Source organism: Caretta caretta, chromosome 1, assembly GCF_965140235.1.
Source record: "Caretta caretta isolate rCarCar2 chromosome 1, rCarCar1.hap1, whole genome shotgun sequence".
NCBI lineage: Eukaryota > Metazoa > Chordata > Testudines > Cheloniidae > Caretta > Caretta caretta.
The window spans coordinates 115,926,528-115,954,247 of record NC_134206.1 but is presented as its reverse complement, the minus strand read 5'-3'; the positions used below and the strand labels follow the sequence as shown (position 1 = coordinate 115,954,247).

Sequence of the window (27,720 nt, the reverse complement as noted above, 5' to 3'; positions counted from 1 at the left end):
AGTCAAAGGTCAGAATGTCAGCTCAGATTTTCAACCTTCTCTGGATTCCTTTAAGTAAATCTAATTGATCAACTTTTATAATGGCTAAAATCAACAAGATTTACTAATTGTGGATTTAATTACCCTGCTTCTGATACAGTGACAGTACGAATCCATGAGGCCGGGTTCAGTATCAGTTAAGTCTACATGCTAAATAGTAGATGGAATAACCATGCCTTAATTCAGAAATAACTAGAACCTATTTAGATGGTAAATTCCATGGGACAAAGGCTGCTACTTGTGCATTTTATAGCACAAGCACTCAGTTGGCACTTAAGCTGGAGTACTAAATACTCATTCATATTACAGAAATGATGGACTTGGATTTTGGCCGGTAAAGAGCATAAGCCACTCCTGACATCTAACTCCTGAAGCAGAATAAGTGTTGCCAAGAGAAAAGGTTGTTTACCCCACTTTCCCACACACATCACCACTTCTGCAACCCTTTAGAGCAGGGGCGGGCAAACTTTTTGGCCTGAGGGCCGCATCGGGTTTCGGAAATTGTATGGAGGGCCGGTTCGGGAGGCTGTGCTTCCCCGAACAGCCAGGTGCGGCCCAGCCCCCGCCCTTTATCCCCCCCCCCGCTGCTTCTTGCCCCCGACGCTCCCCCCTGCCCCGGGGACTCCTGCCCCATCCTACCCCGCTGTTCCCTATCAGGCCCCCCAGGACCCCTGCCCCATCCACTTCCCCCCCCCCCCGTCACTGTCCCCTGACCACCCCCGGAACCTCTCCTTCCTGACTGACCCCCCAGGGACCCCTGCCCCCATTCAACCCCCCTATTCCCCACCCCCTATCCACACCCCTGCCCCCGACCACCACCCTGAACTCCCCTGTCCTCTATTCAACCCCCCCGCTCCCTGCCCCCTTACCGCGCCTCCTGGAGCACCGGTGGCTGGCGGCGGTACAGCCGCGCTGCCCGGCTGGAGCCAGCCACGCCACCGCACCGCACAGAGCACCGGGTCAGGCTGCGCTCTGCAGCTGCGCTGACCCAGGAGCTCACCGCCCACAGCATTGCACCAGCAGCGCAGTGAGCTGAGGCTGGGGGGGAGGGGGCACTGCGGGTGAGAGGCCAGAGGTGAGCCTCCTGGGCCAGGAGCTCAGGGGCCGGGCAGGAGGGTCCCACGGGCCGTAGATTGCCCACCTCTGCTTTAGAGCAATGGAATACTACCAGTACTGAACTACTGACATGTGACATCAGCTTGTGTTTTAATCTTCAAACATACACACAAAAAATCCTTACTAATATGAAGCAAAACTCTAATATAAATCCTCTTTAGCATACATGTCATTTCTTCCATTGTTTAAGACGACAGCTTAATATTGTTTTTAAACCTATTGTTTACAGTAGACATCTTCAAATTCTGAAATGAAGCACTTGCATCAAATAAATTAGATAGGAGATAGTTAAGACTGAAAGATTTAGAGGGGTAAGAAACATGAAAGGGGAAAGTGATGAAGTTATTAAATTTTACCAAGAATTTATTTTCTAGAACTTTTTGTTTTAAGAAGGGATACAATCACAAACCTCCTCACTTTTCTGTAAAACCCATTCAGCATACTTCCACACTAGTTCTTGGTCTGAGCAGAAGGTAAGGAAGTCTACTATATACTCATAGAGGTCTGAACGCGTAGAATCTTGAATGTCGCCATTAACTATTTTCACCCATAACTGAAACAGAAAAAGTGTACAAGAATTAAACTTCTTAGGAGTTTGCCTTTAATATATACTTAAAATCTTATATTAAGTCCACTGCTCAATTAAAAAATTACAGCAACATTATTACAATTGTACATCTTTCCCTGCTTGTTGGTTCCTATTGAGTTCAGTGCATGCACATGTGCACACTCACTCTCTCATCCCTTATACTAGTCCCTAATGGTTAGAGATTGGCTTAAATCCTGAAGCATGGAGGTTTACTATTCCTTTAAAATTTGTTAGCACTAACTCTGAATATCCCTTTTTGAATGTTGCTAAAGTTCTTGGCCTCAATGGACTTGCACAGTCTAATTACATGCAAGGAAGTATTTTTTTACAGTATCAGTTCGGAATTTGCTCTCTTTGCTCTTAAGTTACATTCAGCTTCTGGTTTCTACTTGAATCCTGCTCTTAATGTTCTAGCACAAGTTCAAAATAACTGAATCAGACAGCAATTTAGCAAAAAGCAACCTAATTTTCTTTTATGCCTGTTTTGTTCCTAAATGCAGAACTGTATTAGCTTGCCTAGCAGCTGCAATCAACTTAGCACATTTACAGGTGTTCATACAAGTTTGTCAGAACTAGGCTAAGTAGCTGGCAGACACTATTTCAAGGGCATCAGGGGTGCTGGAATAATTTTTATAGAGGGGGATGCTAAGAGCCATTGAACCAAACTGTAAACCATGTATATAATGGCAACCACTTCAAGCCAGGGGGTGTGGCAGCACCCCCAGTTCCAGCACCTATCAAGTGCATTACTGGTTTAAGAAGTTATATGCTGAATGATTTTTCTCACCCTCCACCACCTCATTTCTGCACCAAGGACCTGACCAATCTTACCATTAACTTGAACGGCCATTGATTGAGACCCTGAAGAAGGGATTAAACCCTTATAGGAAATACAAGAACATAGGAAAAAACTTCTTAAATGAATAAGTATGCCTGTGAAATATTGGAACAGTTTTTGTTGATGCACAAACACACACCACAGCATATCCAGAGGCTGCTTTTCTGCCCAGGATCACTCAGGTGACTACCTGCCTCATTTACTTAGTCAAATATATGTAAGTCAAAGTTTATTTAAATCTAGGAGACAACCATATCCCAAGAAAACAGAAAAACACAAGCTACTAAAGACATCTTTACAATCTACTGAAGGGACTATCTTCTAAATAAATTACCAAGATAGTTATTCAGTATGAGAGGTTCCTGTCAGAGACTGAACATTTTAATGCTTCTAGCTGAAGATGCACAGATACGATCACAACAGTAATTAGGGTACACACACACTTGGGATTTCTATGTCCATTAACCCATCATAATTCTGGCTAAGAATTATTATGGTGTAAAAGTTTATCTTGAAAAGATAGCTTTTTTTTAATCATCACTTATGTGGCTTTGTATTTCTCCAACATTTTAACCAGTCTGAGGAATTAGGTTTTAAGAGAAAGTTCATCCTGCTGTGGATATATGCCAATTTTGAAATTAGAAGTTACCTAGACATATTTTCAAGGTGGTTTATGAAGGAACTAACAAAAGCTTTATTATACCATCTTGATTAAATACTGATTTGTCATTCTAACCTGAAGTGCTGCAGCATCTTGACCATTGTAGTGATGCAGGAGTCCAAGTGCAAAATACCTGTATTTTAAAAAAATGTATGAACATTTAAGTTCTTAGATCCTCTTCATCAGTTTAAATATGGTACAAATAGGAAAGCAGTGGTTTACTGTCCTCATACATTTCATGCTTTCCCTCATTTTAGAATTCACCTACCCACAAAGTTCTATATTAAATATCAGTGGAGCAATTCTAATTCATTAACAGCTGTTATTCAACCAAAATCTCATTTTTACACTATAGTATTTATAAAACTCTACCTCCTCTCTAAAAAAAATCTGATTTTCTTTACTGCAATACAGACTAGTGTCAAGACACAGCAACATGCAGTTCTGAACAAGAGTTTCCCATGTTATAAAATTTGTTCTACTATAGTATGGCTTTCCATTGTTTCCATTATAATGCCTCTCTATTTCCATGGGTTTAAAATTCTACCTTTCATATTTATTCCAATTAGCTAGTCATGTAAAGTCTTTGTCATCAAGTGGATTTGTTGGACATTTGAAACAGTAAAACACTCTTAAATCCAATGAAAATCACAACAGACTTCCAATCCAGCCTGTCACTCATCCTATGTTATACTATTGTGTAATATATTTTTGGATGTCTGAGAGGGAAAAAATAGAGAAAGGTGCAGACAGTTTTCACACTTTTTCTGGGTACATATACTGTATACAGTGCTGAATGTCAAGCACCTGATTCTCTACTTTTTTATTCTCTTCTAGGTCCTCCCCTTCTAAGGTATTCCAAAATTAATCCCTTTGGGGCTCTCATAACTGTTCCTTTCTCAGTTCAGTGGAAGCACCAGCAGGGAAACAATATCAGATTTCAGAATTCAAACGTGAAGTTTCTGGCCAGTGAATAAACTAGTAGTTTGAAAGTTAACTACTACATAATTAACTATAGATTTAATTAGAATTCAACTTAAAAGTAGTTCTGATTTAATTAGAATTCAACTTAAAAGTAGTTCTGTTCATGTACTAAGGCTTCTTTTCTCCCAGCGCAAGACATCTCAACAAGAAAAATTTTATTCTTATTGTTCCACTTTTAATTGTCACACTCTCAGATCACAAGGGGGACAATACCAGTCACCCTATCATTTGTTCAGTACTGTACAAGTAATTTAGTTTTTACTACTTAGGATTGCCAGGTGTCTGGTTTTCGACCGGAACGCCCATTCAAAAAGGGCCAGTGCCGACCAGGCCATTAAAAGTCCAGTTGGTGGCACAGTGGGGACCCGGGGCTAAGGCAGGCTCCCTGCCTGCCCTAGTTCCGCGCGGCCCCCTGGCGGCTGGTTCCTCAGAGCCTCAGTAAGAGCTGCCGGAACCCTGCACCCCCCCGCACACACACACCCCCTAACCCCCTGGCCTAGCCTGGAGCCCCCTATTGCACCCTAAACCCCTCATCCCCAGCTCCACCCCAGAGCCCACACCCCCAGCCAGAGCCCTCATACCCCTCCTCCCCTGCACACCACGCCTTGTGAGGGTGGGGAAAAGTGAGCAACAGAAGGAGGGAGGTATGGAGCGAGCGGGGGCGGGGTCTTGGAGAAGGGGCAGGACAGGGGTGTTTGCTTTTGTGGGATTAGAAAGTTGGCAACCCTACTACTACAACAAAGTATCAAATGACAGCTGAGGTCCTTTAAGCCTAGAAACACCTAGGGATCAGGCAATCAGACAGTTTCCTAACTTCAAGGGAAATCCTCCCCCCCAGAGTTTTCATTTTCAAGCTCGTTAATTATGAAAAGGAAGTTCAATTTGTACTTGCCTGAACCAGCATAAAATTGGAAGCTCCCTACACACAGCTTTGCCAATGCACCTCAAGTTTGAATTTCAACCCCACCCAGACATTCCAGTCTCTCTTAAAACAAACAGAGAAGTATGCTGTTTTGCCATTTGGTGCACACACCAACACCACAAACTGAAGTGAGCCTAGCCTGACTGGGACACCTAGAGAAATGGGTTCAAATCTTTAAGTGACTGATAAACGTACAGAACCAAAACAAAACATTTCTCCCACTCCCAGCCCAGAGGTGATCTATCTAATGAAATGTCTGACTTTTTGTGTTTCTCCAGCCAGGTAGCACTGTCTGTTAGAAGACAGAAATTCTCTGAGACCAGTAGATCCAGAAGGCTTTCATGATTAGCTTCTGCATATAGCTTGAGCAAAGCTGTATCAATGTCTTCCTTGTAGCCATTTGCAACTTCAGTGCTGCGGACTTCATTCAAATAACTCATGAGGAATCGTTTGCACTTAGTCATCTTCTCCTGGTCCCCTTGGGTCAGCTGGTTTAAATCAGCATACTCGTGAAGAGGCGGATGAGACCGTGTGAATGAAGAGGAAGTAGGCAACAGGAAGGGGTAGAGAGAGATCAGCTCCCGGACATCCAGCTGGCCGCTTCTGCAATTACAGTGTCAAACTAAATGAAGCAAAGAAGAAAGAAAAAGTACACATAGGCGCGCACACACACACAAAAACCATACTGATGTTGTGTGCACACATGCTTTTGAGTACAAAGACACCTTTAAAATTATCCTACCAGAGACATTTCCCCCAAAACAAGTCTGGGGATTTTTCTAGTTCTATGGGAGAACTCGTGTCATTCCATGTATGTGCCCTAGGGCATAAGAACTTCATGATTCAGGGGGACTAGTCAGGGGACGATCAGCCTTTCCTTCTTGGTAACTGGTATGAATCCACCTTTGTAAGTACTGACAAATTAACATCTGACAGCTGTGGCCCATGTGAAATTAGTTGGTGGCCCCAGTCCAGCTCTTAGGGGACTACTAATTTATATTATTTGTGCTGGTCTCTGGTGCAATCAACTATCCTCTCACACTGGGCTGAGGCACAATGAAACCACCAGTACAGTATGTGTTCTGTAGATAAAGGTGACTGGTCCCAAGGATGGTCCATCTGGCACCTTTCACCAGCTACTACATTTGCTTTTCTTTAAAAAGACAGAACCTCAGGGAGACCTCTATGCTTTAAAATAAATTTTGTATGTGGGCTGGAGAGGGTGGTGGCCAACATATGGCAAAGAGCCAAGAAAACAAACTGTTGATTAAATGAACAGCTCTTTATAGATATACGATATGTTGTGTAGGGCTAACTAAAGTACAGACCTCTAGAGTGTTAAAACCCACCTGAGTTACAATGAAGGAATTACCAGTGTTTAAAAAGAGTGTTGCCTGTGCTAACAGAAGCCTTGTTTTTCTTCGAGATGCTCCTTCAGCCAAGGCTGAAAATGTTCCTGAAGGATATTTTGAGATTAAAAAGTCTTGCTAGGAGGAGAAGTTACTGCATATGTTCAGATTTCTAGAGCACCTAAGGATGTCTAAAACATCTGTCTGACTTATATTGTAAAGGTTTCAATGCCTGGGACACTCATCAGATTTGGACACAAGTTTAAACAGAGCAAATATTCTCACAGAGCAGACCCAGAAAGTGTAGAAAAGTCTCTCAGAAGACTGCACTAAGTTTGGAGGACCAAACTGGAGTAAATTAGAGTTGCAACTGCACTAATGGGATGACTGGGCCTTTGTTTTGGTTTCCATGCTTGCAGACACTCTACTGGACAGAACAGAACGACTGTAAACCTTCAGAGATGGAAGCAGAATGCTCAGAAAGAACAGGGGCTGCTAAGTCTCATCCTGAATTACTTTTCCCATCTTTTATCATCATCTTTTATTGTGTGGAGCAATGGAAGTAGTGTATTTATGTTTGAAGTACAGTGATCAGATACAATTTCTGAAAACCTCAGCCAAAACGCCATCCCAACCTTGACCTCTTTTACTCCAGGGGAATTATGCATCAACAAATTAAAAATTCTGCAAAATTCTGCATATTTTGTCAAAAACACCACAATATAAAAAAACAGTTTCAATTATTTTGATAATTTATTTCAAAATACCTGTCAGCAACCATGTCTCTAACAATGCAGACAACAAAAGAGAGATTCAGGAATTTTTTTTTTTTGACAAATAGATTCCTTACTAGGCATATTAATACAGAACTTTGAGTAATAATTCATTTAAACTATGGCTGTCGATTAATCACAGTTAACTCACATGATTAACTCGAAATGTAACTGATTAAAAAAATTGCAGTTTTAATCACCCTGTTAAACAGAATACCATTGAAATGTAATAAATATTTTTGGATGTCTATATTTTCAAATATACTGATTTCAATTACAACACAATACAAAGTGTACAGTGCTACTATATTATTTTTATTACAAATATTTGCACTATAAAAATTATAAAAATGGTATTTTTCAATTCACCTCATACAAGTACTGTAGTGCAATCTCTTCCTTGTGAAAGTGTAACTTACAAATGTAGAATTTTTTTTTGTTTACATAACTGCACTCGAAAACAAAACAATGGACAATTTTAGAGCCTGCAAGTCCCCTCAGTCCTACTTCTTGTTCAGCCAATCGCTAAGACAAACAAGTTTGTTTACATTTACAGGAGATAATGCTGCCGGCTTCTTATTTACAATGTCACCTGAAAATGAGAACAGGTATTTGTGTGGCACTGTTGTAGCTGGCACTGCAAGATATTTACATGCCAGATATGCTAAACATTCGTATGCCCCATCATGTTTCGGCCACCATTCCAGAGGACATGTTTCCATGATGACGATACTCATTAAAAATTAATGCATTTATTACTGTGGCTGAACACCTTGGGGGAGAATTGTACGTCTCCTGTTCTGTTTCACCTGCATTCTGCCATGTATTTCATGCTATAGCAGTTTCAGATGACCCAGCACATGTTCATTTTAAGAACACTTTCACAGCAGATTTGACAAAACGCAAAGAAGGTACCAATGTGAGGTTTCTAAAAATAGCTACATCACTAGATCCAAGGTTTAAGAATCTGAAGTGTTGTCCAAAATCAGAGGGATGAGGTGTGGAGCATGCTTTCAGAAGTCTTAAAAGAGCAACACTCAGATGCGGAAACTGCAGAACCCAAACCACCAAAAAAGAAAATCAGCTTTCTGCTGGTGGCATCTGACTCAGATGATGAAAGTGAACATGCATCAGTCCTCTCTGCTTTGGATCGTTATCAAGCAGAACTAGTCATCAGCATGGACGCATATCCTCTGGAATGATGGTGAATTGAATTACTGTACTGTATATACTCGATCATAAGCCGGTTTGTTTATAAGCTGACCCCCCCACCCCCCAAGATGGTTAAGTAAAAATGGTAAAAACTATATGACCCTTTCATAAGCTGACCCTATATTTCAGGGGTTGGCAAACTTCGGCTCCCGGCCCGTCAGAGTAAGCCGCTGGCGGATCGGGACGTTTTGTTTACCTGGAGCGTTCGCAGGCATGGAGCCCCTCAGTTCCCAGTGGCCGCAGTTTGCCATTCCCAGCCAATGGAACCTGCGAGAAGTGGAGTCACTTCTCGCAGCTCCCATTGACTGGGAACGGCAAACTGCGGCCACTGGGAACTGAGGGGCTCCATGCCTGCGAACACTCCAAGTAAACAAAACGACAATGTATTAGATATTCAATTGAATGATTTCATAGAGTTTAAAATCATCCAATTTTGGTGTACACCTGTTTATAAGCTGACCCCCGCTCTATGATGTGTCATTTTTTTACCAAAAATATTCGGCTTATGAACGAGTATATACAGTACTTGTATTAGGTGAATTAAAAAATACAATTTATTTTGGTTTTTTTACAGTGCAAATATTTGTAATAAAAATAGAAAGTGAGCATAGTACACTTTATACTCTGTGTTGTAATTGAAATCAACATCCAAAAATATTTAAATGAATGGTATTCTATTATTGTTTAACAGCATGACTAATCACAATTTTGATCATTCAATTAATCACGATTGATTTTTTTAATCTCTTGATTGCCCTAATAAAAATAGATAACATGCATATCTAGCTTTTCCCGAAGGCCTACTATTCACTAGATCTGCGAAGACCTTACTGCTTAAGACTCCCTCTTCAGAGTCTCTCTCTCTCAGCCTAGCTCCCTCCACAGTTTCTGACAATCAACCCCGTTCTCACTCAGAGTCTAACTCTTGAGTGTTCTTTTGTTTTCTAGCTTTCCAGCTTTGGCAAAATAAGGTTTGCAACCTATGAGAGACTGAACATTGCATTCTTGAGCCATTTACTGTCTTTCAGGTGCATGTTGGGGTGTCAGATCTATTGGGTGACTGTCTTGTTTGCTCTTCCCACAACCCCCATTAAGTTAGATTAATACATTCATACTGGAAATTCTAAGAACTCTATAATTATTCAGTGTTTTGACCTCACTAAGCCACTTACAATATTACATATTATTCATTGATTAATACATAGCAGCTCTACAATCATCACAGTGGGAATGCATAAAGCAAGCACTTCAACCAACAGTGTCCATCCCCAGTCACCTGGAATCTGCTTCTGTAATAAAGTACTTTTACAGCTTTCCATTTTTGTGACTGGCAAACAGATCAACTGCTGGGAAACCATACTTCTATGAGATCAGTTTGAAGATGTTCAGATTCACACATGGTGAGCTGTGCTGAGTCAGTCTGCCTTCTTGTTTAGTTCTGTCTATTTCTGTTATAGAACTAGTGTCTCCTCAGCCCATTCCATTACTTCCAAGCATAAGATCCACCTCTGAGTTCTCCCTTGGTTGTTGAGGTTTGCTAGCATGCTGCTGCTGCTGCTGCTATCCAACTGGACCAGAACAGAACATTATCCACGAGGTGGCTGTGGAACCTTCACAGGACAAGCTTCACCACTCAATTCCACAAGGCTGATGCTCTCATTCCTATCAATGGAGCTCCAAGTGCCCTGCACTGTTCTGGAACCCAGATGTGTTCTTCACCCAAATAGGCTGGCATCTTTCATGAGTACCTGAGGGACGGCACGGCAGACAGAAAGACCATTGACAGTGGACCCTCCCTAGGACTGTCCAACATCTGAGACTCCAGTAGTTGGACTGGAACCAACAACCACTCTTTCATGAATAATGGTGTGCAGTTCCAAACCTTCAGCAGAAATTTCTGGAAACCTGATGTGGAATTATGACCATTCCATAAGAAACCATAAGGCCCTACTCCATCCAATCAGGCAATCCTATTAAACACTAGATGGGGCTGACTGAAATCATGCCTTCTGGATATAAAAACAATACAATCCTTCTTCTGAGGGAACCAGTTCTCAGGGGTATTGTCGAGAGAGACCATCCTTCTGAGGAATGGGATATTCCATCTCCTAGATTCAAATCAGGACAGATGCAGTGTCTTTTGGTGCCATAGCAAAGTCCATATATTGCAATCACCTCTGCTTTTGATGCCTAATACATCGTTTTCCCCGGACTTACCTGCCATCTTCCTTTTGGTACTTCTGTGATGTGGATGAACAAAAGGAGCTTTTCTCCCTGTTATTGGGCTTGTAGTGCCTTTGAGGTATGGAGATGTGAGGGTCTGCTTTGGTTTGGATGCTCCTTTTGCCACTATCTTATCCAATTTTTTCTCCAGAGAGGGTAAAGCCTATGAATTTGGATGAGCACAGGGTTTGTCTGGTGTGAGCAACTGCAGTCCAGGACCAGATGTGGCACCTAGCTGAGAATCATACTTCCAATGAGGTGTCTGAAATGAAAGGTGTTGCTAGGGACATTTTCGTAAGGGCAGAACTGAAGTCAGGATGGGCTTTGTCATCCAAAACTTGTAGGTCATCTAGCCAAGAGACCGTAGCTCTCATAAAACAGATAGCAGCCAGGGTTGCTCGGAGCAACTAAGGCTCAAAGTCCTTACTAAAGGTGACCTCCATCTTTCTTCCCGTTGTGTCTCTGGGAGAAACCCCCTTCAATATGACCATCATATCCTTTGCTACGATGCCATCACAGCATCTACTTTCGGTATTTCTTAATGGCATTTTTTGGCTCTTGCATCTTACGGCACCTAAGTGCATGCCTGCTCATATGCTTTTCCTTCTCAGGGCACTCCCATTAATCCTTGAGTAAGTCTACAAAGGAAGGGGAAAGCGAATTCCTGTATCAGGATGGGATCTGGATGGTATTTGAACTTAGTCTTCCCATCTACTGCCACATTTGGTTAGATCTGTATGGAAGATGCCATTTTCCTGCAGTATCAAAAACTTATCAGGGGACAACATTTTCCTCCCCTCACCCTGCTGAGATCCTAAATTAGAAAGCTCTCCCTCCTCCTGAGTAGTAGAGGTTGGGTCTGAGTAAGAATAGGAAACTTTTAGATATTTTATACTCATTCTCTTTTGTGCCTCCTGCGGGCAGGGGAGGCTCTTCTCCCCCGTTTTGCAGGAGTAACTCCATGCCTGTGGCCACGGTGGGGTATCTCTGCAGTCCCTTTTTATCAAGACACCTAATAAGAGGTTGAGCCCTTTAGATACATAGAATCATAGAATATTAGGGTTGAAAGACTCCTCAGGAGGTCATCTAGTCCAATCCCCTGCTCAAAGCAGGACCAACACCAACTAAATCATCCCAGCCAGGGCTTTGTCAAGCCGGTCCTTAAAAACCTCTAAGGATGGAGATGTCACCACCTCCCTAGGTAACCCATTCCAGTGCTTCACCACCCTCCTAGTGAAATACTGTTTCCTAATATCCAACCTAGACCTCCCTCACTGCAACTTGAGACCACTGCTTCTTGTCGTCATCTGCCACCACTGAGAACAGCCTACCTCCATCCTCTTTGGAACCCCCCTTCAGGTAGTTGAAGGCTGCTATCAAATCCCCCCATACTCTTCTCTTCTGCAGACTAAATAACCCCAGTTCCCTCAGCCTCTCCTCATAAGTCATGTGCCCCAGCCCCCTAATAATTTTCATTGCCTCCCCTGGACTCTCTCCAATTTGTCCACGTCCCTTCTGTAGTGGGGGGACCAAAACTGGACACAATACTCCAGGTGTGACCTCACCAGTGCTGAATAGAGGGAAATAATCACTTCCTCGATTTGCTGGCAATGCTCCTACTAATACAGCCTAATATGTCGTTGGCCTTCTTGGCAACAAGGGCACACTGCTGACTCATATCCAGCTTTTCTTCCACTGTAATCCCCAAGTCCTTTTCTGCAGACCTGTTGCTTAGCCAGTCGGTCCCCAGCCTGTAGCGGTGCATGGGATTCTTCCTTCCTAACTGCACTTGTCCTTGTTGAACCTCATCAGATTTCTTTTGGCCCAGTCCTCCAATTTGTCTAGGTCACTCTGGACCCTATCCCTACCTTCCAGCGTATCTACCTCTCCCCCCAGCTTGGTGTCATCTGCGAACCTGCTGAAGATGAAATTTATCCCAACATCCAGATCATTAATAGAGATGTTGAACAAAACCAGCCCAAGGACTGACCCTTGGGGCACTCCACTTGATACTGGCTGCCAACTAGACATCGAGCTGTTGATCACTACCCGTTGAGCCTGACAATCTAGCCAGATTTCTATCCACCTTATAGTCCATTCATCCAATGCATACTCTAACTTGCTGGCAAGAATATGGTGGGAGACCGTATCTAAAGGTTTGCTAAAGTCAAGATACATCACATCTGCCGCTTTCCCCATATCCACAGAGCCAGTTATCTACTCATAGAAGGTAATTCTGTTGGTCAGGCATGACTTGCCCTTGGTGAATCCATGCTGACTGTTCCTGACCTTCCTCTCCTCCAAGTGCTTCAAAATGGATTCCTTGAGGACCTGTTCCATGATTTGCCGGGGACTGATGTGAGGCTGACTGGTCTGTAGTCCCCTGGGTTCTCTTTCTTCCCTTTTTTAAATATGGGCACTATATTTGCCTTTTTCCAATGTCCTCCCCTTCTGGATCCTAGACTCGTTGTTTAATTGAAGGATTCTTGTGAGGAGACTCCCATAATCTTCAGAGAAAAGAACTAGTTAGCAGCCCTGCTTTCTTTCCTCGCAAGGAGCTGATGACACTTCATATTAGGAGTACTCTGGATCTCTTCTGGACAGGGACTTACCGTATGAGCTGGCCTGATGGAGTCCTCCTTGTCCTTAAGACTGTCTCCCTGAAGTGCTCAGCAACTCCTAGTTGAGCTTTTCTGCATAGCACCTCTGGGAAGAGGGTGTCCCGACATGCTGGTCTAAGACTGAACCCCGAGCCCAGCACAGCACAGGATATAATTTGCACTCTGTAGAGCCTATAAATGCCACTTCACATACAGAGCACTGCTCTGATTCAGGAGCAAAGTAAGCCATCTGTTCAGGCATTTATTTTCCTCAGGAGATATCTATTTCCCTGTGTTTCTTTATCCTTCCCTGCTAAATGTGCACTACCCCCCATTCATCCTAAAACTCTAGGAACACTGAGCCACACATTGGGAAATTTCTTTCCCATTCATTTCTTTTTTGTAGCATTTCTCACAATTCTATCCTCCTTAGCATGGGTTCATTAGCAAAGGGACAACATTTAATTTATTTTTGTCTACAGTTGTAGGGCTGTTAGCATTCTATACATAAGTCACTGGTTGGCATTAAGGTTTTACAAATCATATTTCAGGAGTTTCTATACTGATCTATACTATTCTAATCATTCTAAATGATTTCTGGTGTGAAGCCAAAGAAGGAGTGGAAATAGCCAGGACTTCATTGCAACAGTGAACAGTCTCCAGAATTACAAAGAGGGGAACAGCCCATGTGTCACAGAAATGTAGGAGACGCTGACAGTAAAAACAAAACCACCAATAGGGTGAGCAGCATCATTTTTAACCACACTTATGGAATGAGAACAGAGCAACAAGATTGTCAGCAGCCATTTTATTTCCAACAGTGAAGTCAGGAAGATTTGTAGAGATTTTTAAAAATGGCAAGCAGATCTTGTGGAAGAGACCCAACACTGTTTAAGAAGGCAAATCTGAATATAAAGAAGAGCTTCATAGAAAAATCTGACAGTGCAATTGTGTATCACCAGTATATAATTTGCAACTGATTCTACCTTAATGCAGAAATGTTACTGCTTCCCAAGGGTAACTGAAGAGCACTAATACATCTCCCCTTCCACTCCCTCCTGCCCAATTTAAGTACTTTAAGTGGACACTGTGCCATATTTTGCAGTTTTAATAGATTTAAGAAAGCAGAACAAAACCTACATCAGACCCTGATCTTGGAAGCTGATCTGCATGGGCATGTAATCAGTGGGTCTCCACATGGGCACAATGGAGATTAGATTACAGGATCAGGGCCCTAGTACTTTATGTCAATTATATTTATGGTACAAAAATATTAACTTAACATTATGGGTTATCCTTCATCCAGTCATAAAGCTGAGGACCAAAATAATTTTGGTCCTCTTCAACTATAGCCATTTCTACCACAGCAGTATTACACTCGCATCATAAAATATTCCTTTGAAATACCTTTAAATTCAAGCATGTAACCTTGTTCAAAGATGATTAACATGAATGTTTTTCATTTTGTCAACACACAGAATTACCTGAAGAGTTCTTTTGCTTCTAGGAACTGAAGCTGTGCAAAGTGTATAAAACCTGCTTGCTGCAAGATTCGTTTGTACATTACCTGAAAGATGGGAGAAAAGGTTTGTTAGTTTTTTGAATGGAGTCGTTTACACTATCATTACTGCAATAGCTAACTACTTCACAAAGCATTCAATGTATGATATAGAACTATGCTTCTGAATTATTGCACATGATATCAAACCCTCAGCTTATGCATTTTAAATCAGGTTTACTCAATAACAAAGAATTTTAAAAATATTCCCTACATGAAACTTCTGAATATTTAAAACAATTTTAGTCAAGACTCCTGAACACAAATCCAGATTGACAAATTTAACTGCTCACTGCACCATTTGACATCCGACTCTAAGTTTTCAGGAGAAGTCAGGGTATATATATCTTAAAAGTAGGGCTGTCAAGCGATTAAAAAAATGAATTGTGATTAATCATGCTGTTAAACAATATACGATTTAAATATTTTTGTATGTTTTCTACATTTTCAAATATATTTATTTCAATTACAACAATACAAAATGTACAAGTGACCACTTTTTATTTATTTTTTATTCCAAATATTTGCACTGTAAAAAACATAGTATTTTTCAATTCACCTAATACAAGTACTGTAGTGCAATCTCTTTATCATGAAAGTTGAACTTACAAATGTAGAATTATGAACACAAAATAACTCCATTCAAAATCAAATCAATGTAAAACTTTAGAGCCTACAAGTCCACTCAGTCCTACTTGTTCAGTCACTCAGCTAAACAAGTTTGTTTACATTTGCAGGAGATAATGCTGCCCGCTTCTTGTTTACAGTGCCACCTGAAAGTGAGAACAGGTGTTCACATGACACTGTTGTAGCCAGCATCACAAGATAGTGACATGCCAGATTCACACGTCCCTTCATGCTTCAACCATCATTCTAGAGGATATGCATCCATCCTAATGAGGGGTTCTGCTTAATAATGATCCGAAGCAGTGCAGATCGACGCATGCTCACTTTCATCATCTGAGTCAGATGCCACCAGCAGAAGGTTGATTTTCTTTTGGTGTTCTCAGTTCTGCAGTTTCTGCATCAGAGAGTGTTGCTCTTTTAAGACTTCTGAAAGCATGCTCCACACCTCGTCCCTCTCAGATTTTGGATGGCACTTCAGATTCTCAAACCTTGGGTCGAGTGCTGTAGCTACTTTTAGAAACCTCACATTGGTACCTTCTTTGCGTTTTGTCAAACCTGCTGTGAAAGTGTTCTTAAAACGAACATGTGCTGGGTCACCTGAAACTGCTATAGCATGAAATATATGGCAGAACGCAGGTAAAACAGAACAGGAGACGTACAATTCTCCCCCAAGGAGTTCAGCCATAGTAATAAATTGCATTAATTTTTAATGAGTGTCATCATCATGGAACCATGTCCTGTGGAATGGTGGTCGAAGCATGAAGAGGCATACGAATGTTTAGCATATCTGGTACATTAATAGCTTGCAACGCTGGCTACAAAAGTGCCATGCGAACGCCTGTTCTCACTTTCAGGTGACATTGTAAATAAGAAGCAGACGGCAGTACCTCCCAGAAATGTAAACAAACTAGTTTGTCTTAGCGATTGGCTGAACTAGAAGTAGGAATGAGTGGACTTACAGACTCTAAAATTTTACATTGTTTTGTTTTTGAGTGTAGCTATGAAACCAAAAAAACCAAAATCTACATGTATAAATTACACTTTCACGATAGAGATTACACTACAGTATTTGTATGATGTGAATTGAAAATATTTCTTTTATCATTTTTACAGTGCAAATATTTATAATAAAAATATAAAGTGAGCACTGTACACTTTGTATTCTGTGTTGTAACAGAAATCAATATATTTGAAAGTGCAGAAAAACATCCAAAAATATTTAATAAATTCAATTGGTATTCTATTGTTTAACAGTGCAATTAATCATGATTATTTTTTTTTGAGTTAATCGCATGAGTTAACTGTGATTAAATCGACAGCCCTACTTAAAAGGGGGAAGGCAAAAAAGGGAAAGTGCGAGCAGACAGGTAAGAAGAGCCAGACCTTATAACAACTAGAAAGTGCTACAAAACTAAGGTTCTTCTAGTGTTTCTATTAAAACTTCAGAAGGAAAGTTATACTTTCAAAATTTTTACATACTTGGCATACACATTTTCATCAACATGAAAATAGCATTTATTTTAATTAACCCACCCCCACCTATAAAAGCGGAGGTGAAACTGACCAGTATATTTTAAGCTCAATGTTGATTTACTGGTGACTAGATAAAGTTATATGCAATGTTTTAGGTATTCCCTGTATTAACAGAAGTATCTGTATTACTGAAAATACGGAGACAAGTACACTTCTCAAATTGCAGTCTGCAGCACACCTGCTGGTGGTCACATGATGCTGGTTCCTCTTGTTTCCAGGAGCATCTACAGTTATGATAATCTGCCAGCTTCACTGACATAAATTGATTTTTACACACTGCTCTAAACAGCGTTATGAAAGCTGTCAACACACACAGTGCTAACAGCTCCAATTTTCAACTAAAGTACCTAGGAAAATTGTAAAGTATTCCTCAACAATCTATTGCATGCAGAAAGATACTGCACAAGAATCAGAGGCCTAAGGCAGGGTGGATTGATTTATAAGTGATTTTAAGTAACCAACTTTAATCATGATTTAAATCAGCAAACAGGAAACTTTGATTTACATTGATATTAATTGTATTTTGCATGTGCAACTTTTCAGTTATTTTCCTAAACAACAGAGCTTCACTCTCATTGGTTCATATAACCATTAACAGTTGATTTGCAACCAAATTTGGTATTCTTTGCTATCTGAGAGGGTATACTATCCCTATACATTTAAACAGTTATATGTATAACACAAGTATTCAAATTCTTAATTTTTACATTTTTGAGATAGACAATGGTGGATGATGCATTTCTTATTTACTAGGTAATTCTTTTACTCTCAATTTGTGTCAAGCTACATTTGAACTCAAACTAGAATTCAGTTAAAATGTATAAAAAGCATTTTAAAATGAAGTATGCTAGATACATAAAGTATCAAATTTCAATTTAACCCAGCTTTATTAAGCAAAGGCTGTAGATAGTGAATTGATGACTTGTTTCTGGTCACTGTGGGCCAGATTTTCAAAGGTATTCAAGTGCCTAAAGATGCAGACAGGTGCCTAATGGGATTCTCAAAAGGGCCCAAGCAGGGCAAGGTGCCCAACTGCCATCAAAATCAATGGGAGTTAAGCATCTAACCTCCTAAGGAGGTTTGAAAATCCCACGGGACACCTGCCTGAATCTGTAGATGCTTAAACCCTTTGAAAATCTGGCCCCATGTCTTTTTTGAGAACTAGCCGATCTCACTTTCTCCCCAACCTGTTTTTTTCTTAGATTGGGACTTGAAAAAGCAAGAAAGCTTGTTTTCCTCTTCCAACCTGTGTCTCAACTTTGAGCTAACAAGTCCAAAAGAAATTTTCTCTACACGCCTGCTAGAAAAATTTAAACCAAAAGTAATTTAAGGCCACAGCTTTTCTGCACAACAGAAAGTTCCTATATGTGCAAAAAAGCCAAGACAGACTATATATACTCAATGAAATACAAAAGTCATTGTGACATATATAAAGCTTGAGTTGACCTAAGAAGTTAAAGATATTTTCCCCCAGATTCTGCTAAAAAGCTAAAAAAGCAGCAGCCTTTAATTCATTAAAATTTGAGGAGTGCTCATTTATGCAGCATATTTTTATTTAAATGATTTTAATAGATTATAGTAAATTTAGGCCTTAATACAGGCTAACAATTTCAAGTTCAAGTTCAATTTTCAATTTTAAGAAAAATGTATTTAATTTATATTAAAACTTTTAAGATCAATTTTTTATCCACCTTGGTCATAATGGAATAGTTGACTGACTTGCCAAGGCTCAGTGAACCCAGTAAAGGGGAGGGTTTATTCATTCTGTAAGATCATTTACAACACACACAAAGGATTGTAAATTAACAGTGACTAAGAAAGGCAAGAAGAGTCCGTTTCAGAAGTCATTTTTCCACCATGCCATTGAGCCTCTCCGTAGTGCTGTATTTCAGGTGTCCCTAGAACTGAGGGCATGTATGAACCATAATATAAATCTTGGAATACCAAGGCACAATGAAGGTTATCAATTGACTAGTGGTACCACTGAAGACCAACCCAAAAAAAAAAAAGTATTCGTGTCATCTGAAGAAGCCATTGAAATATAAATGTTAAATTAACAATTTTGGGTTTTTTTGACCAGCTAGTTTAACACTATTGGCTCTGCATTTATGTCTGGAAAAATATAAAAAGCAAGCAGCAGCACTCTCTATAGTCTGGCTGTTTTCCGGCTGCTAAAAAACTGCATATTATAGTTTGTTGTTATTTTTTGCAGAAGCGTCAAAATACAACCTGTTACAAAATAAGTTACCCCACATGCTTCTTTTCCCCTACCTTCTTTGTTTTGTGGATATACTTTGTAAGGACCTTATAAGAATATTCCACATTGTTCCTTTAGGTTCATATAAGGAAAAATAGCTGCTCTTTGCAACTAGAACTGACATGGACAAGTTTACTAAGATTAAATAAAAATGAGGTGAAAACTGGATATTTAAAATAGACTGCTATACTTTAAACAGGTCAAACAAAGTAGCCAAAGGGCAGTGCAGAATAGTAAGAACAGGTTGCTGTACTTGCAACTGTTTGAATAACAATTCACTGGTCCTACAGAATCAAAATAACCACTACAGAGTAGAATGTGTTTCCCAACCTCCGCTAAGTCCGTATATTTTCAAATAAGTTACTAACTTCCAGTAAAATGACCATTTAAGCTCCATTTCATATTTATAAATCTACAGGTGATTTTAATATTTGATAAAATTATATTGTACAAACAATGAACAATTATTCAGGCAAAGAAATGTGCACCAGAAACATTCCCAAAACAAAGCTCGCATTTGAGTGTTCCAGCAAAACATGTTCATAGTCATGTATAAAGTGCAATTTGCTAGATTTTTTTTTTTTAAACTGGGTGACACATTTATATCAAGGGACAGAGCCTGATCTCAGCAATGGTAGAAACAGTCACTTGTCCCAAGACTTGCTTAGATGCGGTCTTTGAGCAATACGGCTATCATCATTGATAAATAATCAACACAGAAAAGATGCCCACAAAGAGGAAAAGCATTTTAAACAGAGGGTGCCAGCTCCTAGCATGTAGGCCTTGAAACAACTGGCTTTGTCTGCCTCTTCTCTGTCCAAGCACAACAGCAGGCAGGAGGTGTAACTGACAGATTCCCTTGATCTCTGCCATCATAAAATGACCAACATTAAATTAGCCTCTTTCTTGAGAAAGGTGGAAATGGACAGCAAGGCTAAGACAAAATGCTGGACAAACCACTTTGGAAAGAAAAAAGGATTTGCAGTTTGCATGCTTAAAGTTCAAAGAATGGAAAGGAAGATCAAAATGCTGGGGGGAAAAAAAAAATCAAACACACCAAGAAAGCAAGTGCTGGGTATTCTAAGAAAGAGGAGAAAATACACCTGGTGCAAAATTTGGCAATATTTCTAGTAAAAAGTTTTATAAAGGGATGAGGAAAATACTCCTTTTAAACTGAATTTTACTAAAGATTTGCACAAGAGACCCTGCTGGGAAAGAAAATTAAACAGGTACTTTGATTATCTGTCATTGCCACAGTCAAAGACAGGAAGGTTGATGCTGCTTCCAAACATCAGCTCTTCGATAACATTTTCAGAAGACTAGACTGTAGAAGCCAGCTGCTCAGAGATGACTTATCTTCCATTTTAACTTGATTTTGATGTTACTGAATGAGGATGGAAACTTTACAGACTGACTCCCTGTTTACCTATCAGTGTTTTCAACTAATTTTTCATTTCATCTTTAGACTGTTGGGATGTGTTCTTCCTGGAAAAGTGAGTGCTTGTATCTATCTATTTAGAAAGAAGCCATCTGAGAATCCCCTTCTAAAATTTCATCGCACCTTGCTTGTTTATAATTTTTTTAAAAAATGATGCTTAAATAACCTCGCAAATAGGTGAGAAACCACACTTCTGTTATCCCAGCCCCATCTCACTATGTATGTCTTCCTGAGGAATCAGTTCTGAAGAGAAGTTTTTCCTTCTGGATAGTTGCCTTTATTCATATTAAAAGCATTAAGACAACGTATCAAGCTTGTCTTCAGACTTGTAAACACAGAAGCCCTTTTAGTCTTTTCAGAAGACTAAGAACTATAAAGATAATGAGCCTAAAAAATGAAATGAAAGTTTGGAAAAACATTCAAATAAAGGAAAACATTTGAAATTAGAATTTAGGAGTAACACTAAAGCTAGAATCTGAATTTGTGGATCAAAGGAGTGGTTGATTAGTAAAATCAGATTAGTGAGTGAGTAGGCAAAAAATTTTCTTGACGTCATTCTTGAGGCAAAATTCTATACGCTGTTACAGAATGGAAGTGGACATTGGTTCTGGTGATTGCTATGCAGAAACTGGGTGCACATCAACTGTCAACTTTTTTTTCCAAAAGAAACACATTCCTTATAAAATCTAAGGAGAAACCTCCCAGCATAGCATACACATCAATATCACCATCTTGGCTCCTTATTCAAGGAGAAGTTTCCAAAGTTAGCACAAGCTGCTGTGTTCTCTATTTTTAGCTCTTAAACAGTAGCTATCACACATTTACCACAGCACTGGGTGATTTGACAGCTGTATTATCTGAGTAGGATTAAGCCAGAAGATGGTTGGTTGGTTGTTTTGAAGGAAGGGGTTGTGTGGAAAAATTAAGTCTCAAACTCAAAAGGAAAAGTCTTCTGATGATTTACCTCTTATCTTACTAAGTCTGGTAGGCTGAATTTCTCCTTTTTGGCTTCAGTAAAGTTATTCCAATGGGTAATATTCCCTATTTTCATATTACACTAATTACTATATGTTAAGATTTTTAAACAATTTAGGAAAAATGCAATTGCAATTTTTCGTACATTTGCTTGTTTCCTTTTCCCTTTTCATAAAAACTGGTCTACAATGACCTGGGACAAAATTTTATATAAATATACTTAAGCTTTTATATTATAATATTGTTCTGTCATGGAAACATTTGTCTAACATTTTAATGAACGTTTAAATTATATAAATAGGAAAAAGGTCTTTAAGAGCTGTTACAAAAAATACTCTGTGCGGGAAGCAAAATCTATTTCTAGCCCTGATGCCCTTACTGAAAGAAAACAGATTAAGAAAGCATTTCTTAATGAGGGGACGGATGCAGCCTTCTTTATACACTAAAGACCACATGTCAACTATACATGACAAGACTAACCCATTTATTTTGGGATTCTAGTTCAGCGGTAGAATTGGAATCCCATTGGTTAACATTAGGATAAACACACGCCTTTATTTTCTCTGTGATATTAAAGAGCTTTCAATATGCTTTTGGGAAAACAGGTTTGTGATCCCTTTAAAAATCTGGAATCTGACCTGTAAATAACCCATGGCCAGAAGCCATGGCTAAGAGCTAGCCTGAGTCTGGAGGAATTTTTGGAAGACAATTCTGTTAAAATGGAAGGGTCCAACACGTGAGCAATGTGGCAATGAAAAAAAAGCCCAAAACCCATGGTCCAGAATATGAAGAAAGAATTAACTATAAAAGTTCTTCTCACCCTGGAAAAACTAAAGGGATACTACAGGTCAAGTCTGGGCAAGGATATCAGTTGTTTTCATACATGCACACTGTGTTGATACCTTATAGTAACGTTATTCTATATGGTGTACATAGAGATTTAAGCAACAACTTCAAGGTAACTGGTTGTCTCCATGCTAACTGCTTTAAGGGAAATGGAAATGGTTTATTGTGTGTGTTTGATTTTACCCATATTCATGTACTTTCATGGCAAAGCAGTAAATAAATCCCAACACTTTCTTCAGATGTCTGGACAATTGTGAAAGTCACATTTGCTTGCATGGACTGAAGTGTTTGAGATGCCTACGTGGAATAATTTGGTAAATCTTGGAGAAAATGGTTGTTCACTTACGTAAAGTATGTGGGAACAGAGAAGAATGATTTATTCTAAAAATTGTAAATATGTATAACTTGGAAAAACTTTCCGCCCCAAAAGTCCTGAATCAGCTTTTTTTTAAATAATGGATTGCAATTAAATATGTGATATGAACAGAGTGTGGTATGGTCTTTCCTGTACTTCATCCATACAGCTTAAATGAAAGTAGTACAGGGGAAATTATCTGGCCTCATGGCATGGAAAGGTGTTAAATATAACGTGACACACTGTCCTTGGGTTACTGATCTTGGTTTGCTTCTTTATGATTTGAAGAGCTTGATTTTTTTTTTCCTGCCTATTTTGTTCCTCCGATATATTGGGAATTAGAAGTCTGATCTTCCTTGCAATGCTTCTCAGACATCTCAAATATTTGCAGACTATCGCACCATAAAGTAGTGAGGCTGTTGAATCCAAGACATCTTTCTCCAATCTATTCATTGGGCACTGGACTTAATATCAAAAGAGAATCAAATCCAGGTATAAATCCATGATTAAAATTCCCTTTCCCTTTCAGTTTGTCTAACTTTATTTGCTTGTGAAGTTACTACATCATTAGTTCTCCAGAAATGCCATAGAATTTTCCGGACAAGGACAATGCCTAAATGTTTTAAAGTAAAAATAAAAACAGTAGGGGAAGTTAGACAAAAGCCATTCAGGATTTCTTCATGCATCATTAAAATGGGATTGTGATCTTCTCTTTTTTTTTTAAATTTCACAGGTCACCTTCAAAACTCAACATTTACATAGCACTTAAATTGTAGCTTGGGAACTTAATGTATTACAATCTTATTCCCTGGGCAAGTTAGTGATAGAAAGGTAAGGAAGGTGTCACTTGATTCATAAAAATCAATAGAATCATAATTTCAATGGTTTTACCCTCTGCAGCATAGCAGGGGGAGGAGGAGAGAATCACTGCCTTCTCCTGCCCCTCACCAGCTCCCGGTCCTCCTCTTGGCGGAAATTCTGACAAAACAATGTTGTCAGAAATGCGTCAAGAGGGTATCATTAGAAAGCCCTTTCTCCCACAAACATAACAGTTCCAAACATAAATCTAGAATTTGTTTTTTAGATTATATATATTTTGTTTGAGAGTTTATACTTTAACACAGTGATTTATTGCTTACATAAAAAAAAAGAATGATCTTTGGTAATCCTAGGGAAGTTAGCCTTGACATGGTAGGACTGAAAACATTTATTCATCAAAGTCATCATCTAGGGCAACACTGCTAGACATGCTGTCACACTAATCCTCGCATATCTCCATATAAAGCAGGCTGCTGGCCAAACATTTGAAAGGTGGCGAGCATCTGGTCTTCACACATGAGTATTGGATTATCAGAAGGATTGATTGGTGAGTGCCTGGTAATTCACACACTGCTGTGATCAGTCCAACATCCAAGACCTATCCAGGCCTGAGGGGAGGGTAGTTTGGGATGTACTCAATTATCCTGGAGCCACTGCACAACTTGAAAATTTGCCCTATTAATTGCAGGTAAATACACCCCTCATGGTGGCAATTTCTCTCTATTTGTCTGCTTCTTGGAAAGTATCCACCAACGTAGATCTGCCAGTGTCGTAATGTTTGTCTTCAAATGGTAAACTCCACATATGAATGTCTCCAGTGACCATTTATGACCATCAGAGCTAGGAGAGGCTCTTTGGAGGCTGAATTAAATGCCTTCCAGTAAGATAACTTGATCTTTTCAGCTAATGTAACAGTAACGTCATAGCCTGAAAAAGTGTGGAAACATGGCAGCGCAGTGACTTTTAATGGTTCAAGTGATAGAAGCACCTGAGGGATATACAGTGATTCTGTTCACCAGTAATAGGCACAAAACCAGAATCTTCTGGAAGACTTCGGTAGCATCCCACAGAGAGCACTAGAACATCTGTGTCTTGCGCAAAAATTGAGTTTAGTAGCACTTCTCTTTGTGACACTGATGGCATGCAAGAGAATTCTAATGGCAGCCTCCTCATGGGACCTACAAAGAAACTCCACTGAGCAGCATGAGGCAGCAGCTTCATTATGCTATGCAACAACAAAAATATCTGCACAATTCTTTACATGCTGGAGCATTTTTCCTGCAAGATGTATGGTTGATTCATCCTTTGTGCGAGTATGAGACAGTAGCTTCTTGCACTGCAACATTAGGGATGTTTATGGAATCAATGATTTTGTATTGGACAGGTGTAATGCTATGGAGTCTTCTTTTTGGTAAGATTTTTAATTGATTCTTCTGCATACATGTCAAACACGAAGTGGACTTCAACATAGGTCCAGTATTTTCTCTGTAGTCTCATAATTAAGTGTTCAACCAAATTCTGGCAGGTGTTACAAGTTTCTGGTTTGTTGAGAGCTTGTCCCTCAGCTATACCGACTACGATTTCTATGCTGAAAGGCCTCTGCTGGCATAAGGCACTGGGTCACATTGTCAGTAGATGCTGGCTTGGGAATACCATGCACAGAATGCACCGGATTGCTTTTGGTCTTGCACATATGCCCGGTATCATACTGCCTGGTAGGTGACACAGCTAAGAGTGCCAAGCTTAGGTCAGACTACCAGAAACTGGTGGTATATTCTATCATAAGATTTCACCAAGTCAAAATACTATACTAGTTATTATGAAGCCATAGACAATCCGTTTCAGACACTCTAACCCCTCATGCACCATCCAGACAAACCAGACTTCTGCAATAAATGATTATTAAAACCCCAAAATCACATGTATTAGGTTCTTCCAGTTCCAAAAACCACACATACACCCCTGGTCAAAATATACTTCAGATCTTAGCTAAAAACCATACTGGCAGCCAAACCTTTAGTAACTAAAAACTAAAGGTTTATTAATAGAAAAGAAGAGTTAAGAGGTTAAAATGAATTGTATAATTACAGTTAAGTTCAGAGTTTGTAGATCATAATACCACCAGTGATGTTAAATCTGCCAGTTTGTAATAAGTCTCTCTAGTTCATCCCAAACATTGGGGTCCTCAGTCCATTGTTCAAAGCTCTTCTTTGTTAGAAATCATAATCCAAAGATGTGGAGCAGGAAAAAAAGACAAATGAATGTCTCAGTCTGCAATTTATACTCTCAGTTTAGGTACATGAAAAGTTAATGGCAAAACATGGAGTCCTGGGTCACATGTGCCTTGCTGAGACATGAGGCAAGCATTGCTTACGTGCTGCCTGAAGAGACATCAGGAGTCGTCCCTGGAAGAGGTGATTGTCCTTAATAGACCATCAAGCAGGCTGGCTAGGCTTGATGTAAATCTGTTTTGAGGGTGTTACCCTCAAACACAACAGGTTTGAGATACAAATACATAGCAAAGTTTCATAACTTCATATTCAATAATGACATGCATATAAACAGGCTAATCATACTGAGCAGACTATAACTTTTCCGATGATACCTTACCTGATTTATCACAATTGTGCAACAGTGGTGATATATCAATGATGATACATTAGTGAAAACATGGTCACCTCTCTTTTATACAGTGTCACACCTTGTTCCATCACATTCAAACATATATTGTGGTACCATGAAGAACTTGTACTTCCCCAAAGTCTCATACAGATCAGACCACACAGATTAGGATGCAACCAGGACATGAGCAAACAATGATCTGTCTGCAGTTAGCTCTGTAACAGTCCCGACCACCTTCACACTGACTTTCTTCTTTGTACCTGAGCACAGCTTTAGTCTGTTCTTACCTGGAGCCCACAGATGTATGAAGTCCTCAAAACTCAAAGAATTATCCAAGACTCCATCAAAGTCATGATCCAAAGTAGCCATTCAACTAATAACCTGTAGCTGTCTATCACTGAAGACACCTTCCATCTTGACATTAATGAGCACCAGTCAATTATATGCGAATGGGTTGCTAGTAAGAGTAAGTTCATCTTGTAGCTTTAAAATTGCCCCTTCCTGGCATTTAACAGCACCTAAGGAGTTTATATCAGCGGTGGGCAACCTGTGGCCTGCCCACCACTGGTTTAAATGGTGCATGGTTACTTCTGCTATGCTTAAAGTTTTGTTCAAAATTCATCTGAGTTCTGGGGATTGGGGGGGGGGAGAGAGAGAAGAGCAGCACTGATGCAGTGTCATACCCCACCAATCTCCCAAAGGCTTTCACCACTCTGTTTTCGTGTTCTAGGGCTTCATCTAAACCAAGTGCACACAAGGGAATTGGTGACCTTTTAACAACCCAATTTCCTTTTTGAAATTCTTATATATATATATATATATACACACACACACACACACCACTGAATCACTTTTTTTGCCAGTGATGACAAATGAACTTGAAGCTCTGCTTCAATTTACAACCATCTATAACATCAAAAAAAAAAATCAATCAAGTATCACATTCTGAACATTAACTGATACAGTACTGTCAGTCGAAAGCCACAATTTAACTTTGCGAGGACTAAATATTTGACATGTCTGTGTTAAAATACACTAAAAAAAGTTGATTTTGAACATTTTCTTGAATATATTTACATAATTGTTTGAGATTTGCCATGTTTGGGACCATTACGTTCCTGGGAGAAAGGGCTTTCAAATGCTACCAAACTCAACCCATTTCCAATGACACTGTATTATCAGTTTCCACCAACCGGAGGACTTGGAAGGGCAGCGATTCCCCCACTGCCTTGCTACAGAAGGCGACACCATTGAAATTATAATTGTGCATTTTTTTAAAAACAAAAAAAGACACCTCCCTTGCCGTTCTATCATTAACTTGCCCACTGAATTACAGATGCTTCCACACTATTGAGAAAAACCCACTGTTGAATGTCATTATAGT

The 27,720-nt window shown here is 39.7% G+C and overlaps 1 protein-coding gene across 5 annotated transcripts in view; it reads right to left on the bottom strand.

The window, feature by feature from the left end:
* The window catches only part of TGFBRAP1 (transforming growth factor beta receptor associated protein 1), a 68,844-nt gene that overhangs the window by 13,874 nt on the left and 27,250 nt on the right, over positions 1–27,720 (bottom strand). For all 5 annotated transcript variants that reach the window (XR_007357519.2, XM_048856972.2, XM_048856986.2 and 2 more), the window contains exons 5-8: positions 14,791–14,873; positions 5,411–5,752; positions 3,319–3,376; positions 1,565–1,708 (exon numbers count right to left, since the gene is read on the bottom strand). Coding sequence is in view for 4 of the 5 variants with exons in the window: in XM_048856972.2 (XP_048712929.1) it covers positions 1,565–1,708; positions 3,319–3,376; positions 5,411–5,752; positions 14,791–14,873 (627 nt within the window). In the remaining variant the exon portion in view is untranslated. The remainder of the gene's footprint in view (positions 1–1,564; positions 1,709–3,318; positions 3,377–5,410; positions 5,753–14,790; positions 14,874–27,720) is intronic.